The 20553-nt window shown below is 45.0% G+C and overlaps 1 protein-coding gene across 1 annotated transcript; it reads left to right on the top strand.

Annotated features, from left to right (window-relative positions):
* The first annotated feature begins 304 nt into the window (after window positions 1–304).
* On the top strand, window positions 305–20264 carry RNF10 (ring finger protein 10). Its single transcript, XM_058036744.1, has 17 exons — window positions 305–483; window positions 5516–5718; window positions 8171–8370; window positions 9333–9423; window positions 10452–10636; window positions 10714–10850; window positions 12171–12331; window positions 12655–12783; window positions 12939–13197; window positions 13839–13972; window positions 14503–14620; window positions 14911–15012; window positions 15490–15624; window positions 16462–16559; window positions 16784–16844; window positions 16995–17153; window positions 18042–20264. The coding sequence occupies exons 1-17, from the start codon at window positions 324–326 to the stop codon at window positions 18116–18118; spliced, it is 2409 nt and encodes an 802-aa protein (XP_057892727.1). The 5' UTR covers window positions 305–323; the 3' UTR covers window positions 18119–20264.
* Window positions 20265–20553: the final 289 nt, after the last annotated feature.

The raw sequence follows: 20553 nt of genomic DNA on the forward strand, positions 1-20553 counted from the left end.
GGGGCCGGTGCGGCGCCGAGCAGCCGGTGGGTGCCGGGGTGGTGCCGACCCCTCGGGCGGCAGCAGCGCCGGGCCCCGCGGGGCTCCGTGAGCAGCTCTTCTCTCCCCCGCGCCCGGAGCCCCGCAGGCCCGGCCCGGCCTCCCGCGGCCTTCCCCGGTTCGAGCGGAGCATCGAGAAGATGTCGCCATGAAGGAGGCCGAGTCCGCGCTGCGCCGCCCCCGCCGGTCGCCCCCGCGGGCCATGAGCCTGGGCCCCCGCCGGCTCCGCCAGCGCCCGTCGTGCCCCCCCGCCCAGGGCCGCCGCTCGCCCGGGGCGCCCGTTGATGCTGCAGAGCCCGCCCGGCGCGACCCCCGCCGCCCCCGCCATGGACAAGAGCAGCCCCTGCGGCTCCGGTGCGCCCGGATCCTCCGCCGGCAGCAAAGGGCAGCAGCCGCGCTCCGCCTCGGCCGGGCCCGCCGCGGGGGAGTCTAAGCCCAAAGGCGGTGAGAGCGGGGCGGGGGCTCGGCGGGGAGCGGGGGTGAGCGGGGACAGGGGCCCTGTGCCGGCCTCGGGCTTGTGCTGGAGCTGAACTTGGCCGTGCCGGGTTGTTTGTGTCTCAGCTGCGTTTCATAGGCGGCGTTTCAGGTCACTGCCTGTTTTTGGTTTCTTTTTCCTTCCTCTTCCGGCTCTGCTCGCTGTTTGGCCAGCTGGGATTCCTACTCTCTTCTTTTCAGGATTAATGCTTTATCTTCATTAATGGGGTAATCAGCTTGAGCGCTAAAGTCCTGGTGCTATAGTAAGAACATGCATTCCCCAGTACCCGTGAATAGAGCCCTTCACTTTATCTTGTACCTGTGCTGTTACCCCTCACCGAGGGGTCTGGGATCCGTACACAGCATCCCCCTTGCCCCGGGGTTTCGGTCACCTCCTGCTCTGGGGGAGCTCAGGGTTTGCTGGCTGTTGTTTGCTCATCTGGCATTCAACCCAAAGTGTCTCACCTGGGATTGCAAACAGCTGCCTCTGCTGACAGAGCAGTTTGTCACAAGCCAGTGTGGTTCCTGTCATCATTGCAAGGTAATACCTAAGCCCACATAGCTCTCTAAACTTCCTTAGGAGAGTGAGTGTCTGAGTGTTCCTGGCAACCTTTTTTTTTTTTTTTTTTTTTTTTTTTTTTTTTTTTTTCCCTAAAACCTAGAATTGGGGTAGTAGCAATTAAAATTGGTGATTTTAGTCCTGGAAGTATATGAGAGAGTGTCAACAGGTTGCTACACCAGCACTGCTGTACTAATTTCCTTCCTCCTCAGTGGTTTGTTTCAGCTGTGTTACTTGAGGCCTCTGGGAAGGCAGCAGTGCACTCCAGAAGGTTAACGAAATAAGTATCTTGGAGGTGTTTGTTGGCTCCTTTTTGGACCTTCTAAGCATGGTCATGTCCTGGGTAACCAAGTAATACCTGCTCTTCACCTGTGTTAATTGGCCTTCACCAAGATTGACAGAAGTGGGACATGGGAGCTGACTCACCCACAGCTCCCCAGGTTGTGGTGTAACTGTGCAATTAAAATTAAGTCTTAACTTCGAATTCAAACACTTGGAAGTCTTTTTAAGAAGAGCTTTTTCTGTCCCTGTCTTGCCAAGAGACACCTCCTCACTCCAGCTTCTTTTGTAGTGGTGTGTGATGCTCTGTGAAGGATTGCTCATATATATATATGTATATATATATATATATATATATGAATATACAGCTATAGGATGTGTTCTGGAAATCTTGCATCTCCTCTTGAAAGGAAGGTAATCTATGCACCACAGACCTTCCTTAGATGGTCACTGGGTTAAATCCAGTCAGGCACTTGCCACTTGATGCTTTCCACAGTTACCTGCTGTAGCTGTGCAGCTGAGGAGATAAAGAAATGTATTTTCCTGAACCCTTATGGTAGCTTCTGTTTCTCTTGCAGTGCAGCTGGAAATTGGCTAAATAGAGTATTGTATTCCCTTGTATTTCTGGAAGTTTGGTTCTTCCTCTCTTTCAAATTTGGCTTCAGAGACTAAATTAAACTGAAAGTTTCTTTATGTTATATTAGTGTGCCAGCAGGAATCACATCCAATTAGAGTGGAATAAAGTAGCTGAGGCAGAATAGTCTTGTTGGGGTTCTCTGCAGTCTGTGGAGCTGATGGGCAGTGTTAGCTGTCACAAACCTTCCTGGGCCTTATCACACCCATGTGAGCCTGCTTGGCTGGGCTGTGGGAGCTCGGTCACCTCCTGCTCACTGGGATGTTTGCCTTGGCAGCAGCACTGGTCTCTCTGTGTTTTCATGAAACCACTCTGTGGCTTTAGTGTGATCCAGGCCCCTTATGCAATGCTGCTGGCTTCAGCACAGCTCAGCAGAAAAGAGGGGGGAAAAGGTGGAAGGAAACAGCACTTCTCACCCCAGCAGCAAGGCAGTATTGCAGCTCCAGTGCCCAGGTGGTCACCTACAGCTGCTTCTAATGCTGTGAGCTGCTTCTTCCCTCTCTGGATCTTTGGAGATACAGCAGGAGAAACCACAAATCTCAGGGCTTGCTCCAAAATGATAGAACAGTTTTATTGCTAGCGTTTTTAAATTATACAGACAGTATTTTTTAGAAGTCTCTTGGATTGTGAATGGGTAGATAAATCCACATAATCTGTATATGTATATCTATATATACACACATACATATATATAGAGAGAGGTTAGATGCCATGAAAACAGCAAAAGGACTAACTGAGGACCTGAGTGAAGAGTGAGTACCTCACCAGCACACTCTGGCTGTTGCTAACTCCTCATTTGCCAAGAAAAGAAACTACCAAATCCAAACTTACCCTGCTTAAAACTGGGATTTCACAAGAGAGGATGGTAGTGAGAATCTTCTATTTTTCTCTGTGCCAGAGTGCAGCCTCTCCTGCCCTGTGCTCTTTGTGGGAGTGCTGGGATGGATGATAGAAAGCAGAGAGCTCCCTGACATGTGGCATGCTGGGAAGGTTGGAAGGGACAGCCTTGCTTAGATTCAGAGTAGGGAGAAGCTGTTCCAATTTACAGATGCATTTTCCAAGCTCCTGGCTGTCTGCTGACCAATTTCATTACTGCTCTCATGGACCAGGCTTCTGCTGAGGTCAGTTATTCTGGTGGTGGGGGGTGAAACTGCCCATCTGTAAAATCAGGTGTGAAGCATTGTCAGACTGTTGTAGGGTCCTTTTAAAAAAGGCACAAGTGGAATTCTTTCCTATAAAATGTGGGAGTCACTGAAGTGACTCCCAGAGGCTCTAGGAGGTGCCTTAAAAGGAGCCATAGTATGAGAGGAATGTGTGTAAACCATCTGACTGACAAAGCTGGTGGTGAGTAACTCAAATAAAACTTTAAGTGGCTGGAGATTCTTCTGTCAGCTCCAGGGCTGAGCTGTTCCAAGTTCAGGGACTTGTAAACATCCACTTTAGACTGACTTTGAGTTGTGTCTTTTCCCTATTTGAAAATGGCAGAGCAACTGCAAAGTGGTACAGGCACAACAGGCATGTGCCCCTCTAGTGCATTTGCAGAAATTACAGATAGCAGAGGGTGGCTGAGCTCTAAGCTGACAAGTTCTGCTCATGAATAACTTAAGGACTAGTCTAAACTGCTTCAAAACTACTTAATTTTTACCAGAGACTCTGAGGTGTTGGTTATTCCTTCTTCCCTACAAACATTCTCAAAAAAGGTCTGTCTAATCATTGAGCCAGACCTGGTCACACCCTCAGTGCTTGGCAGCTCCTGGTGTGTTTTTTCCTGATAACACTCAAGCCATGTCCTTTCAGCCTGATGTGCATTAAAGCACTGCCAGCTCTGCAGGCATGTGTTTGAGTTACACAGCTGTGCTTCTGACAGAGTTGGTTTAATTCTGAATTAAAGGATCAGCCTTTTGAATAGCAGAGTAAATTACCAATTGTGATGATGAAGTTTGTCTGCAATCTGGGCCTGTCACATCGTGTGAAAGTAATGATAGTGTCCTGTTTTAGCTGTAACTGCAGCCAGAGGAGTCTGACCAGTGCAAGAAACAGCAGACCAGCACAGAACCTGCTCCAGCCACTTTTATTGCTCAATTTGTTCCTTAGAAGTTGGATCCTCAGTGATACACAATAACACACAAACCATCCTGTTCTCAGCTCACCTTTTCTGGGGCATGCAGGTGGAAGAAAAAACTTAAAAAAACAACAACAACAAAAGATACTTTATGTGGATGCTGCCATTCCAGCTGTTTTAAATGCTTGGGTAGATGGGAAGTGGTGCTGGGAAAGGGAAAAACTGGGAGCACTGGCAATGAAAGTGCCCATATGAGAAATGTGATCCTGAATCACAGTGTTGTGTTTGCCTGCCAAGTAAGATTTATGTTACGGGGTGGGGAGGAAGACTGCAAAATGGGAAAAGGGAAACTAATAGGCTTTTATAAAGTGCAACTGGATATTGTGTGAGGTGTTGCTGTTTGTGTAATGTTTATTGAGTATCCAGAGTGACTTTGGGGCTGGTGGTGTGGGTAGATGTCTTGTGGGCCTGAGGAGTTTTGTTTCTGGGCTTATCACCATCCCTCTGCTAGAAATAAACCTTGGGGCAGGTGGTGGCAGTGCCGGGTTGAGCACCCAGCCCACAGCCTGTTATGTGCTTGGGCAGCTCTGATCTCCTGTTAAGACTACTGGAAATGCTTTCATAGCATTAACTCTGTTCTAGCAGTTTGATTTAGCAGCTGTTGAGGCACAGAACACCCCTCTGAAGAGCTGGATTGATTTTTCTGCTCTTTATTCCTGCAGTTTTTTGCTTTGTGCTTCATGACTGTGTCCTGTGCTGGGGTCAGTGGTGTGCTAAGGACAGTTTTTGGCACACAGTTGTTGTTGCATAGGTTGGTGGACTTTGTACTTAGATCTTAGGTATGAGCCCTGCAAGGCCACAAAGCTTTTGGTTTGTGCTTCAAGATCAATTAGTATTTTTTGGCCTGATAACATAAAAGTATTTTTAAAACAGAATTACATCTGCTGGGATCTTTTAAGCAAAAAGTGCAGAAGTGATTGAAAACAGGCAATGGAAGCCTTTAAGAAAAATGCAGGTAGTGGTGTACTTATACAGTGTATTTTATGTGTGAATAAATACGATAAATGGTGTGTTTTAGGTAAATTAAATGAAAGAACTAGTTTTTGTCAGTTCTTGTAATGGGGTATGAAGATGTGGTATGTGATGTTTACATATTTATAACTTAATGTACCAGGTAACACACTGCTACTTGGTGGTGTCAATTCCCAATCTGGAAAAAAGAAATTCAACTTTTTTTAATAAAATGTAGAGCACAACAAATATATTCTTTTAAACTCTTTGACCAACTCTTTGGACAGTGATAGGAATGAAGTGGTTTGGGTTGCTGGGGGATTTAATGTCCTGATAAACACTACTCTTAAGGTGGTGGCTGAGGTGAGCTCATCTCTGAGGTGAATTTAGCTGAGGTGCAGTACATGGGGCCAGCTCTCAGGCTGCAGATCTGATTCTTCTTTTCTTTTCCTTTCAGATGGAAAGAATGCTAGTGGATCCAAACAGCGTTATAATCGAAAAAGAGAAACTTCATATTCCAAAAATGAGAACTTTTCCTTTCAGTCCCGTCGCTCCAATTCACAGAAAAGCAAAGCTTTTAACAAGATGCCCCCTCAAAGGGGAGGCAGCGGCGGAAGTGGGAAATCTTTTAGCTCTTCTAATGGTGGAAGACGAGATGAGGTGAGAAGTGTGGTGCCCTGACTCCAAGGCCTCCTCTCTTGGGATGAGAGGATCATCCTGCCCTGCCTGGCTTGGTCTGCTGTGTTCAGTGCTGGGTTGGGAAGGGAAAGAGTAAGAGGTGCTGACATTGTTGAGATGCCAGAGGGAGTGTGAGCAGAGCAGCTTGGCAACTACAGAAGAGAGGTGCTCTTTGCTGTGCTCCAAGAGAAAATGCCATCTGAGGAATGGGTGCCAAGACAGGCCATGTACACATGACATGGGTCCTTTGTGAAAATAGATAGTGACACAGTTTCACTGCCCTGTCCCTGCTGACCACGCTATTTTTAGTACAGCCCAGGTGCCACTGGCTGCCTTGCCCACCTGGATACACCTGGTTCATGTTCAGCTGCTGGTTACCAACACCTCCAGGTTTTTCCTGATGGTCTTTTCCAGCTGCTCTTTCCCAGGCCTGGAGCATTCCAAGAGGCTGTTGTGACCCAGGTGTAGGACCTGGCACTTGGTGTTGTTGAACCTTGCACCATTGGCCTTGACCCATCAATGCAGCCTGTCCAGATCCCTGTCCTGCCTTCCTGTCCTCCAGCAGATCTACATTCCCACCCAGCTTGGTATCATCTGTGAACTTGCACAGAGCCCTCAGTCCCCTTGTCCAGATCATTGATAAAGATTTTAAACAGGACTGGCCCAAATACTGAGCTCTGGTGAACCCCACTTGTGGGAGCCCAGCTGGATGTCACCCCCTGTCCCTTTGCTCCCTGGGCCCAGCCATCCCCACAGGGTTTTTACTTGCAGTGGTTTGCTTATCCAAGGCATGGGCAGCCAGGTTCTTCAGGAGAGTGCTCTGAGAAGCTGTGCCAGAGGCTTTTCTAAGGTCCAGGCAGACAACATCCACAGCTTTTCCCTCATGGACTGTCACCTTGTCATTGGAGGAGATCAGGTTGGTCAGGCAGAACCTGCCTTTCATAAACCCTCCTTGTCTGGGCCTGTCCCCTGGTTGCCTGTACACTGTGTGTGATGGCTTGAAGGATAATCTCTATAACCTTGCCCATCACAGAGGTCACACTGACAGGCCTGTAATTCCCCACATCCTCCTTCCACACCTTCCTCTAGGTGTGTGTCACATTTGGTGACTCCAGTCAGCTGGGACCTCCCAGATTGCCAGGGCTGCTGGTAAATGCTGCTCACTGCTGCCATCTCCCTCCCTCCCTCCCTGTGGGTGGGTCCCATCCAGCCCCATGGGCCTGGGGGTGTCTGGGTGGCACTGCAGGGCACTCACTGTTTCTCTGGAGTGTGGGCTTCATTCTGCTCCTTATCCCAGTCTTCCAGCTCAAGGGGCTGGGGACCCTGGGGTCAACTGGCCTTACTATTAAAGGCTGAGGGCAAGAAGGCATTAAGTACCTCAGCCTTTCCCTCACCCTTAGCCACTGTTTCCTTCTGCATCCAGTAAAGCATGGGGATTTTCTTTAGCTCTCTTTTTGTAGCTCGTGTATTTATGGAAGCATCTTTTTGTCTTTTACAGCAGTGGCCAGATTAGGTTCTAGTCAGACTGTGGCCCTTCTCTCCCTGCACACCCTCATGGCATTCTTGTAGTCCTGTTGCGTTCCCATCCCTTCTTCCTCAGGTCATAAATTCCTTTTTTCCCTGAGTTCCATTTAAAACTCTGAGTCAGGCTGGTCTTGCCTCATTTTTTTGGCACAAGGAGACAGCATGTTCCTGTGCCTTTAGCATTGCTTGAAGTAGGTCCAGTCTTTTGCACTCTCGTGCCCTTCAGCACTGCCTTCCAAGGGACTCTGCCAACCAATCTTCTAAACAGGCCAAAGTTTGCCCTCTGAAGATTGATTGTGCCCAACCAACTCAGGGGCACAAATTTACAGGTGATAGTGGTATTGCAAAAGTAAATGTATTGGCAAGGTAGAACCAGATTGAGGCTTTTATGCTGATGTGGATCTAAAATACTACAGAGTGTTTGTGGGCTTTAACTGATACTCTGGTTTTTCAGTGTTGGTGGGTGAGCAGCTCTTCTCACCCAGATCACTGGCTGAGAATTCACCTGCTACCTCTGTTGGATTCTGATTTGTTGCTTCATTACAGGAAAACTAACCAAAGCAAGTGCAGCCTGTGCAGTCAGTAATCAGGCTTGTATTACTGTGTAATAAAAGAGTATGGTCAGGACTAACTTCTTCTTGACTATGTTTTGCCAGCTTTTACATGTCTTTGTGGTTGTTCTAACTCTCTCCTTTTGCTCAGCATGGGGTCAGAGCACTGAGTTCTGACTTTGAGGTTCTCATGCATTTCTGACACTGCACTACTTGATTTACAGAACAGGGATGGGAGGAGGTGAGTGAGTAGATGCTGCATGTGCTGTGTGCTGTCACTGATGGGCCTGGATGTCCACGTGTGCTGATGGCTTTGCTGTGAACTCCAGCAATTTGTAACCAATGCTGTTCTCTCTTAGGTAGCAGAGGCTCAACGGGCAGAGTTCAGCCCTGCCCAGTTCTCTGGTCCCAAGAAGATTAATCTGAACCACTTACTGAACTTCACCTTTGAACCCCGTGGCCAAGCAGGACATTTTGATGGGAATGGACATGGCAACTGGGGCAAAAGGAACAAGTGGGGACACAAACCATTCAACAAGGAGCTCTTCCTGCAGGCCAAGTGAGTGGGAGATCTGCGGGGCTCTTAGACTTCTGCAGAGACATGGAGCTGTAAGGGGTGACAAGCCAGGGAATTGTGTTTGGGCTTGACTAATTGTTTTTTCCAGGATGAAATTACCTTTCTGTAGTGTTTTTAGTGGTAATGACTATATTGTCTTTGCCTATTTGCAAAGATATCCGTTGGAGTGAGTCCTTTAGATACAAACAAAAATCCTCTGCTCCAATTTTCCAGCACTGCTTTGGGACATGACACTCCTATTTGGGAATTTCTGTATAGTTCCTTATAGAATATGGTTGTTTATTCCAGAAGTTGTTTTGTTGAGATAGAAGGGATAGCAGTTGCTAGGTGAAAGTTAATCTGAATTAAGTCCCAAAGGCAATTACTTATATGGGTCTTAGTTCTTAAAATGCTGATTATTTTATGGGCCCCAAAGTATTTAGTATAACCCAAATGATGATCAATATAGTAACCTAGCAGCAGGATTCCTTTTTGACTGGAAATTTCCCCAGAATTTGAAGTGTGTTCAGAGCATCCTATCTCTGATAATATTAAAAAGTATTTTCAGCATTGATGCTTCTGATTTTATGGTTTATTGTAGTGAAGTCTATTTGCAGGAATCCCAGTAGCTGTAGTTTTTGTGACAAGATTTTTCCCCTTGTGGATTCCCTGTTTTTTAATAGAACCCCATTGCAGCTGTTTCCTACATGTTTCTGGAAAACCAGTCTGCCTGGCTCGTTCTGTACTTACTGTGTGATGTTGTGTCTAACTGAAATTAGACACACCTGTATCCTGAAAAATCTGAGTGTGAACTCAACTCTTGGTTTCTTGTTGATAGAAGTTACTGACTGCATCCAGCAGTTTGCTGCTGGACAAAGAAGAAGCTGAGAGAATCCTATAGGATAGTTCTCAAAAAGTTTTTAGAAACCACTGAGTGGATCATCTGTCTCTTTGCCTTTCCCCAGCTGCCAGTTTGTTGTCTCTGAAGAACAGGACTACACAGTCCACTTTGCTGATCCAGATACCTTGGTCAACTGGGACTTTGTGGAGCAAGTGGTCAGTTGTGATGGGCTAGATTTTTTTTTTTTTTCCTTCTTAAGAACCTCAACCTGTCTTTAACTACCTCTTTCCCTCAGTGATGTTACATAAAACTCATCTGTTTTTGAGTTGAGGCCTTTTCTGTCACTCCCACAATACTGGGAAAGATCTGTCATGGAATATATTATGAAATACTTTCATGACAGAAAAAGAGAAGTGCTAAAATCTATTAGGAAAATTAGCAGCTTCTTCTTGCTTTCGCAGATGGGAGCTCATCAAAAATAGTATCTGACATTCTGTAGACAGAGTCCTTGTGATCGAGGTATTAACAGAAAACTTGGGCATGAGTCCACAGAAGAGGACTAGAGTGTAGAATTTTGAAGAAATATTCTGTGCATAGGTGGCCTATCTTGCCTAGCAACAAAATGGAAAATCTCTTGAGAATTGTGGTCAGAAGTTTTGGGTTGCCTCAAGCAGCAATTTATATCTGCCAAGACAGTCTGGTGCATGGTGTAGGTGGAGAGGAGGTAGGCTTACTGCTACCTGTCACTACAAGAGAGCTGAAAAATCTAGGTGCTTGCTTGGCAGTTATGTCTCTGCCACACAGGGAAGCTACCAAAGTGTCTGACTAGACCTAGCATGTTGATGGAAGTGGGTAAGTTCAGTCTCACAGTTACACAGGGCTGCACAAGTCTGCTTGTGGGAGAGGCCACAGAGCTTGCTTGCCTTCTCACTGTCTGAATTCACATGATGGGGATGCTGCTATCTCTTAGAGATGATGAATATCTGAGGGGAAACATGAGAAGACTTACTTTTTAATGTCATTAGAGTAGAAATAAGACCTAAGAAATAAGATGGGTTGCTTAGAAGGTTATTCTGTGTGCAGTCTGAAGGTGTTACTTCACAGTGCAATAATTTCTTGGTAAATAAACAGAGCCTAAAGAGCTGGAAGATAATATGTTAGAGTAGATCTTACAGGTGGCTTATTCTGGATCCCAAGAACTGATTTCTGAGTCTTGTATTGTTCTTCTCATGTGCCATTTCAGCGGATCTGTAGCCATGAAGTGCCCTCTTGCCCCATATGTCTGTACCCACCAACTGCTGCCAAGATCACCCGCTGTGGGCACATCTTCTGCTGGGCATGTATCCTTCACTATCTCTCCTTGAGTGAGAAGGCCTGGAGTAAGTGTCCTATCTGTTATGGCTCTGTCCATAAGAAGGATCTCAAGAGGTGAGATGGTATTAATTAAATCATGCATCTTTTTGCAATGTTATTTTTACACTGCTAACCTCCTCCGTACATTGCAGTGTTGTTGCTATGGAAACACGTCAGTATGCAATTGGTGACACCATTACAATGCAACTCATGAGGAGAGAGAAAGGTGTTCTGGTAGCACTGCCCAAGTCCCAGTGGATGAATGTGGTTCAGCCTGTTTACATCAGAGGTGAGTATCTCAGTCCTGGTGGTTGGAATCCTGTTCCTGACTGTGACTAGGATTTGTGTTGGGACAGTTGACCCTGGCTTAGCAGCAGAAAAGCTTGATGACCACATATTAACAGTAAACTTTCTACTCACACTGTTTTTCTGTAAAAGCTTTACCTTGTGTGCTGTGTCCCTTCAAGTGACTGAACTCAGACTCCTCCCTTCACAGTCACTGCTTATGGTTTGATGTGTCCTTTGTATCCTGCAGTCACTGGTGTGACTCTTGCTGCTTTTATTGGCTCTTCAGTGTCCTTAACATTTTTCCTCCTGACTCATTATACAGCTTCACAAAAATAACTGTCTCTGTGTCTAAACTATTTCAAGGCTGTAATCTTCAACAAGGTTTTCATCATCTTCACTTATCAGCTGAAGTCAGTGAATGCTATGGGGAAATAATCAAAATTATTGCAAACCTTATTCCAAACATCTGTTGCCTGACATCTTCAGTTTTCTCTAGTCAAGAGTGTGACTAACTCATCATCATCTTATCTGTTAGTATCGCAAAAATTTTGTGACTAAAGAAATAATTTTACTGAACATTGCTGCTTTGTGGGCTGTCTTGGCTCACTTCATTTTGCAGTCACATTTAGGAAGGGCTGCATGCATTTAAACTCTCTGGAAGAAATCTTCCAACATGTGAGGGATATCCAGCATGCAGGTTGTGGTTTTATATGTTTCTCAGTATTTGAAACTAGGGGACTTAAACAGAAGAATAAATATTGGATTTGAGAACACTCTAAAGCCAGGAAATTCACCATTAACTTGGTGTCTGTAGATAATTCTTTAGCTTACTATTTCTGCTGTGCTTCTTGTACAAACCTCATAATGATGTTTTATATGAATTTTTAATACATATGGGCTTATGAACTAGTTTGAGCCAAGCTAAGGTGGCTTTGCAGAAATTTCCAGCAGCAGTATCTTTGAGAGAAGAGGAAGCAGCTGCAGACTGCATTGTTTCAGGAAGCTTTGATGCCCTCAAGGCTTCTCAAAGGTGATGCTCCTACAATGTGAAAGTTGAGGCTTCATTTCTACTGATATGTAGCAACTCAATGGTGAAGTGGCAGATGAACTGCTATGTGGGGGAGGTGTCAGAGCAGCTGTGTGACACCAGCTTGTGATAACAATGATAATTTGTGGAGTCTGTATCAAAGTCTTGCTGAGTGTTGTCTGCCCTGAGGGATTAACTCCAAAAGTGAGCAGTAGCAAAACTTCAGAGGAAGCAGCCCTCCAGATTGGTGGCTCTACATGCAGATATTAATGATTTGGTGCTCCTTCTGTGCAGATGACCAACACAGTCAGTATTCAAAGCTGCTTCTGGCATCCAGGGAGCAGGTCTTGCAGCTGGTGATCCTGGAGGAGAAAGCAGCATTACTGAAACAGTATGAGGAAGAAAAACACACCCCAGAAGCCTGTTTCATTGAGGCAGCTATCCAGGAGCTGAAGGTAACAACCTCTTAGGAGCCTTCTGGTAGCTTTAAGAGTGTGCTGAGCACCCTTGTTCTCCTGTATGGATGGTGGTGGGTGATTATTCTGGTCTCTAGCAAATTGCTGGTGTTTGCTGCTGGAGTAGCATTTTACACCTTGGAGGAGACTGTAACCTTTAGGCCCCAGGTATCTGATGTGGTGTTCAGGATAACACAGCAGAATGGTTTTTATGGGATGGTATTCCAGTAAAGGAATGCCAGGGCAAGGCTAAAAATAACTGTAGGGGTGGTCTCCTGGCTTAAAGGGCAAATTGAAACCTGATCCCTTTGGATGATTTCCAGGAGCGAGAAACAGCCCTGTCTGCTGACCAGGATAAGAACAATGGCATTGCTGGAATCAGTGCAGCTGTGGAAGAATTGGTCCTAGAAAGCTCCAAAGCTGTGGAGCCTGCTGCTTCCCAAGAGAAAAAGGTGGGTGACAAATCTGCTCTAGCAGATCCTGTTAACACTTAATTCTGCCACCTCACACTGCAGTGTGTGGGGAGCTCGTGCCAAAGATTTTTGCAAAGATGATAATCTTTGGAGTAGGTGGTGTGGTACTAACTCTATCCTCTCTGCTGTGGTAGTGTGATGTGGAATATCTCTCTGCATTTGATGAGGAGCTTGTGGAACCTTCCTCTGACCTGGCAAGTTCCTTTTCACCTCCTGTGGAAGTAGAAGAGGCAGTGCTGGATGAGGAGGAAGCACCTGAGGTGGACACTGTAGGAGAGCCTGTTATGAACACTGTAGAGGAGCCAAATCCAGCTGAAACAAGCTGCCAGGAATCTAAAGATACAGTTAGCAGTGGACATCTTGGCAACTCTCCTTTTTACTATTTTTATCAAGGTCAGTGCAATGAAATCCTGAAATCATAGGGGCAGAGATGCCTCCTTGGCACCCTCCTTGAAGAATGTGTTTGTTAGTTCATTAGATGCAGCTAACCCCTGTGAAACAAAAGTCCTACAGGAACTCAAAAAGGACCTTTAATTTTTTAGTGGAGGATGTCCTGAGGTGGAGAGAAGAGTACTGAAAATGAACAGGCAAGGAAGGAGTGATGATGATGATGAGTATTGTATTTGTGGGGTGCCCTTGTGGCAGGAAGAAATGATGAATCTGACTCCATGTTCTCAGAAGACTAATTTATTATGTATGATACTATATTATATTAAAGAATCCTATACTAAACTATATTAAAGAATACAGAAAGGATACTTAACAGAAAGCTAAAAGATGGTAGTGAAAACTCATGACTCCTTCCAGAGTCCTGACACAGCTTGGCACTGGTTGGCCAAAGAGTCAAAACAATTCACAGCAGAAACCAATGAAACAGTCTTCAAACACATCCCAAAGGAGCAAATCACAGGAGAAGCAAATCAGATTATTATTGTTTTCCTTTTTCTTTGAGGCTTCTCAGCTTCCCAGGAGAAAAATGCTGGGCAAAGGGATTTTTCAGAAAATGTGAATGTGACAGATGTGTTGCCTTTCAGCGGAGGATGGGCAGTGCATGTACCTTCACCCTGTGAACGTTCGCTGCCTTGTGCGTGAGTATGGCAGCTTGGAGAAGAGTCCAGAGAAGATAACTGCAGCTGTGGTGGAGATAACTGGCTACTCCATGACAGAGGTAGTTATTTTATCTTTTTGTTAATTAAGGGCCTTGTTTTAGCAGGTTGGTCATTGTAGAAGAGACTTAATTCACTTCAGTAGTAAGAAATTATAAGTATGAATGAGTAGGGATGCTAATCTGTTAAGGGCATCTGTGGAAGGTGCTGGGCCTTATGTTGCTTTTGATAAGTAGGCTGCAGCATAGATTTTTTTTTTGGTAGAAGGTCCACTATAAAAATAGCGTTGCAAGTCTGGTATTGCAGAATTTTGTTCCAGTGATGTGAGTGAGAAGGGAGGAAGAGCATGAAAATCAGTAAGCAAGCTGATGTAACTGCATCTAAGTCTGATTATGATGTAGCTGGTGGAGATCTTGGAACATTTGTTTCTGACTCAGGGCATCTATCATGTGTTTGTAGTTTTTAAAGTAACCATTGTGTCACTGCTGCTATTTATTTTCATTTGATTTGATGACTATTGTGCATTCTATTTCTGTTCATCACCATGGCTGCCTCTAGTCCTTGTGGTGATAAATCACTCTCTCTTTATCAGGATATAAGACAGCGCCATCGCTACCTCTGTCACTTGCCCCTCACCTGTGAGTTCAGCATCTGTGAACTGGCTCTGAAGCCCCCTGTCATCTCTAAGGAGACTTTAGAGTTGTTCTCAGGTTTGTAGTTGTTCTTACCCTTTTAATGGTAGAAAAAAGAACATGCTTTAGAGCTTTACTCCTCTTGCACCACCTGTCTGGTGACTGCTACACACAACAGCCCCAGCTCACTGTTTCATAGACAGCAGTTACAAAAAGAATAAAAAATCCCAAATGCTTGGAAGAGCATATGTTGCATGTAAGCATGTTTTGTTACTGATGTGTTATAAGGCTGTTCTCAGAGCTGGAGGAACCCTTGCCAGAGTATTGGTGTGGGTTTTTTGATATCCAACATTGTGCATTGCTCCTAGATGACCTTGAGAAGAGGAAACGTCTGCGGCAGAAGAAAGCTCGCGATGAACGGCGGCGTGAGCGCAGGATAGAGATGGAAGAGAACAAGAAACAGGGCAAATGTAAGTGGTGATGGCACACAACTGGTGGATTTCCAGTCATATTTGGTTGCTGAGCTGATTTCTTGAGCTATGGGATGAACTCTGAGGCCTGTAGTGTGTACTTAGAACAAGATTACAAAGTATTAGGAACAATGTCTGTGTAATGAAAAGCATAAGCTGTTTTAGTCAGGATGTTAAGTGATGTTATGCAATTGCTGCATACTTGTGCATTTTGGGAAGGATGAAGGGCATTCAAGGGCACAGTTATCTCCATGGTGTACATAGCTCTCTGTTTTTATAGTAATCACGATGTAAAGTGAAAGTGAAGAAAGCAAAAAAGGCCCAGAAACTGCTTCCATCCAGCAGCAGGACTTGTACTGGTCTCCAAATAGAGGGTGGAAAGAAATGAGTTGGCACCTCCTAGACTCCTGAAATGACTTGCATATTGGCAGTCCTCCCCCACATTGTGTAGTGCTTTAATTTAAAATCTCTTTCTAGATCCAGAGGTCCATATTGCTCTGGAGAATCTGCAGCAGTTCCCTGCTTTTACCTCTTGCACCGGAGAAACTACCAGCGTCGATCATCAGGGTTTCTGTCAGTCTCCTCTTGGCAGAAGCCCTGTGTCTCAGACAGGTGAGCATCTGGAAAAACACATCACATCTAGCTCTTGATCATCATTTTGGGATCTATTGCTCAGGTCATCATGCTAAACTTTCTCAATATTGATCAAAGACAGCTTCTTTTCAGAGCAGCTCAGCTGCTCCATCCCTGAAAGTGATCAAGGCAAAGTTGGATGGGGTTGGAGCAATCTGGTGTAGTGAAAGGTGTGCCTGCCCATGGCAGGGGGTGGATTGAGATGGTCTTCAAGTCTTTTCCAACCCAAGCCATTCTATGCTACTGATTCTTTCCTAAACTGCCTGTGAGTTAATACACAAAAGGCAGACATAGTTAAGAAACATTCTGTTCCTTTGTCTGCTTTTTGCTGCCTCTACCGTGACAATATGAGATTTGCACTGTAGTTACCCCATTTTTTACATGAGGCAGAAGAAAAGGAACAATTGCTCCAAAAAGGGACGAAAATTGTGTTTGCCAGGAAAACACTACTGGCATTTTTTCTTTTTGTCATCTCCATCTTCTCAACACATTATTCTAGAATAAACCTGACAAAATGCGTCCTCCTCAGCTTTTCAAAATAAGTAAACCAACCCCCCCCCCCAAAAAACCCTACTCCCCAACCCCCCCCAGCCAAAACCCCAAGAAACCCCTCCCCCAAAAAACCACAAGCAGACTTAAATTTTCCTTAAATAAAAAGATTGAGGAAATTTGAGAGATCCCACTGTGTGACTGATGGATAGAAGCAATGAGATCAAAATGAGTAATTACATAGGATAATAACACTTTAGTTCTGTTACATCCTGATAAGCAGCATAATGACTACCTGGCTTTAATTCTCAGTTCCTTTCTCTGTAGAGTCTATTCCAACTCCACTGTCACCTGCTGCCAGCCAGGTCAGCCCATTGCTCTGTGGAAGCTTGGAAGAAGAATCTCCCTTCCCTTCCTTTGCCCAGGTAAACCATGTAGCAGAGTGAATCTTGTCAGAATTACCTCTTAGTTGGGGGTTAGGCTGAGACTGCAATTGCTTCCCCTACAAAAACAATGCGGGATAAATCTTAGGGAGGCATCCTAAGGTTTGAGTGCTTGAAGGGGTTTCTAGATTTTCTTGCCATTTAGGGAGTCTGCAGGATTGTTCAAGTATGTGAAAATTAATCATATCCTACAACTGTTTTGATAGATGCTGAGAGTTGGAAAGGCAAAACCAGAGACGTGGCCTAAACCTGCTCCAAAGACAAGAGGTAAGAAAATTCGTTATTAGTACTTCAGGTTCTTTACCATGCACCTAAATGTGAGAAATCTTGTAACTTCAATAGAAGGACCTGGAGTATGGAGGGGCATTTGTGTGGTGAAAGTGTTATACAGCCTTCTTTACTCCTTCCCTCTTTCAGATGAGAACACTCTGGCACTGCCTGTGCCTGGAGAGAGTGATGGAGAGAGTGACAGCTCTGACCGGATACCTGTGCCCAGCTTCCAGAATTCCTTCAGCCAAGCTATTGAGGCAGCCCTCCTGAAACTGGACAAACCGTCCACAGCTGATCATTTATCAGGTGAAAGGCAGGGGGAAGGGCAGGAAAGCTTTCTCAAGTGAAAAAATTGAGTATTTCCCCTTCTTCCTCTGGGAGAAGTGAAAGCAGCAATTTTGAGGACCAAGAATTGGCCAGAGAGCAGTTCTGAAAATTGTTAGGTTGTGGTTTCTGAACAGCTTGACCAGGGCTTCTGTCAGCTTCAAGCTCTTAGTGGGAGCTGAGATCTCCAACTAGCAAAGAATCCTGTTAGGACAAAGATGGCTTTTTACAATCATGTTGGCCATGTCTCTACTGGAACCTAAATTAAGCTTTATCTTAAGGAAGTTGAGGTTATACATTTCTAAACTGAAATACCTGAGCTGCTGAACTACCACTTCAGTTTGACCAAAATGTCCAGGTAACTGCTAGCTGAAATTTCAAATTAGGGAATGTGAAACAAATTGAGATGAACTTAAACCTAGTGCTGGCTGGTGAAACTTACTTTTAATGCTCAGTTCTGATGTTTAGCTTTGGCCTCTGTTTGGAGACTGCACTGAATGATGGAGACAGTTGGATGGGAGGGTCTGGGAGTTTCAGTGGGGTGTCTGCTCCACTTGTGGTTTTTTTGGACACATACCAAGTGATACTTGTTGAAAAGGCAAACTGCTGGATGCTGCAGTCCCAGGATCTGCTGTTGCAACAGCAACTTTATAATAATTTAGGCATATTTATAACTGTGTTCAGGTGTGATGGAGTCTCCCTTAGTTCATCTGCAGTAATTTTTTTGCTAAACTACCTGGTGTTCAGTAAATTGATAGTAAGTGTTGTGGATCTGTGGAAGCCACTAAAGCCAGGGAAGACCATTTATAATATCTGTGTGATGTTCCTGTTCCGTGAGAAGAATGACAGTATTGTTTTAATTCTCCACAGAGGAAAAGGGAGGCAAGAAAAGAAAGAAACAGAAGCAGAAGCTATTGTTCAGCACCTCTGTTGTTCACACAAAGTGATTCTGCTATTCAAGAGAAGTTTCCTCTCCTGGTTTTCTTTTAATTTTGCTTTGTTTTGCTGCTATAGTTTAAGTATTTAAATTTGAACAGCCTAAACTTGTTTTTCCAGGACTTCTAGGGGCTTCAGGAGGAAACCATGATAGTATATGTTGAATAACATGTTTTGATTCCAACTGCTTAACGAATTTGTACTGAAACAGAGTTTTGGAAGTAACAACCTAGAGACAAATCTGCCAAGGCTTCTAGTTGCTGAGTCAGTCCTTTGGGCCTGATAAGCAGTGTGAAAGTCCTTACAGGTGTGTGGCACTGCCAAAGTACTGCAATATTACCCAAGAGAGAAGGCAGAGAACCTTTATTTTCCTGTAATTATTCATGGGCAGAAGTCCAGCTGACTGACAGTAGTGCTGTTGCAGTAAAGCTGTCAAACTGCTCTCTTGAGAAACTGTTTTTGGCTGCACTGGATACAGGCAAAACAGCTTATTGGCTTTAGAGTGTTAGCTGCTATATCTGTTCTTTTTCTAAAGAGCAAGAATTCCTCCTGTTCTCCTGGCTTGGAAAGATGTAAAGCTGAGGTGAGTGTAAAGCAGAACTTGGCTACTTGGATTTAAAGTGGCTTGATGAATTTGTATTTCAAAATGGCACTAGTGGTAGAAGGAACCTCCTGACTTCTCTCAGTTGTTCAGGTCTGTTTTAATGTGGGTGAGTGAGGCTGCTACTTTTTGTTTGTTTTTTGCCAACCATGGGCTACTCATTCTTTTTAACCTGGTCATCTAGAATAAACACTCCCCTCTAGGGCTCCTGGTAACCCTCTGAATGATGGTTTGACACTGGCTGCTCTTGAGTTGGAAGAACAACTGATAGCTGAAGTCTGTAGATAACTTTTACACCCCAGCAAGAAACTGGGGTTCTCTTGTACTGGGCTAAGGGCCTGGATGTGCTTGGTTCTGGGATTTAAGTTGATCTGTGCTATGAACATGTCTCCTCTGGACCCCTCCCTGCTCTTTCTTTGGGTGGTCACATTCTGCACTGCTTGTGGTTTGATTTGAGCTACTGAGTTAAGTGGTGTGGATTTTGTTGAATAAAATGAATTTTAGGTGTCAAGTACCAGTCAAGGCCAACAGTTGCAATAAATCAAACGCACACACGCTCACAGTGCTGCAGCTGAACTGTCACAGCAGCCTGGAGCCCTGGAACATTGCACAGGGTCACATTTTACCTTCCTGCTGGCAGAATTAATTGCAGGGTGCTGGTAAAAAGTGCCACTGAACTTAGGGAGGGACACTGACAGTGTCTTCTGTTGTCTTCAGCCCCAGTGGCCCAGGCTTCAGTGTGCTCTGTCCCTCTGACACTGGTCTGAGGCACCTGGAGTCAGGTATTCCAGCACCACTGGCACTCAGGGGCTGTGTCTCTGTTCAAAAAGCTGCTGTCAGTGCATGGGTGCTTGATTTCAGAGCAGCAGGCTCCACACGTGTGCCTCATGGGAAGCTGGTACCAAAGAGTCCATCACATGTGGCTGTCAACCAGAAAGAACAGGAGAGGGGGAGGTAAAGAATATTCCAACTGCTGCAGGAGGATAGAGGAAACACCTGCAAGACATTCTTTGAAAGCAGCTTGACTTCACGCTTGGTCACAACTAACCCCACTCAATGAAAGACAGTACAGCTTGTCAGGGGACTGCAAAGAAACTAAGACAGGGTACCTGACAGTGTAACACATCTTCTGTCAACACTTTAAATGCATATGGGAAAACAGTTGATGAGGGCAGAGAAAGCAACTAATAGGGATTCAAATATGCATTGAACTGTGGTTACAGCAAGTCATTTAAAGCTAAGGAACAGGAGTAACAAAACTTAAGTGTCTAACCAGTATGTGTTGTGTTCTGTTATCTCTGCACATTTATAGTCAACTTTTCTTTGCATTGGGAAGAGAGAATAGCTGGAGCTGGTGTAACTCACCTCCACATGTCACAGGCACTAGGCTAAGGGAAGTGATGTGGGCAAGGCAGGCTGTCCCTGTTGCAGGGCTGTCCCTGCAGGGACAGCATCTTCAACTGTATCTTGTTTTCCTATGGATTCGAGATAATACCAGCAATGCTACTTTCCTGTAACTGATTGGTGTAAACTTAATAAATATCTAAGCAGTACTTGTACCTATGAGTTTTGTAATGGGGGGATGGAGTTGAGTCTTGCAGCTCTGCCACACATTCCATGAACTCACTGCTCCTGTGTACACAACTGGTGCTTTTCTCACTCAGAACAGTGACAGCCCTGTGGCTAACAGTGCACTTAAAGTAAAAAGCAGATATTAATGCTTTTTGTTTGCTGAAGGAGAATAACTCCATTCCTTGTCTGTGCCAACTGCCTAAAGCTCCCTTCTACCTCAGCATGAAGAACACATTGAGCTGCTGCACTCCTGAGGAGTGCAAGTGGTTTTGA

The sequence above is a fragment of the Melospiza georgiana genome, chromosome 18 (genome assembly GCF_028018845.1).
Source record: "Melospiza georgiana isolate bMelGeo1 chromosome 18, bMelGeo1.pri, whole genome shotgun sequence".
NCBI classification, from domain to species: Eukaryota; Metazoa; Chordata; class Aves; order Passeriformes; family Passerellidae; genus Melospiza; species Melospiza georgiana.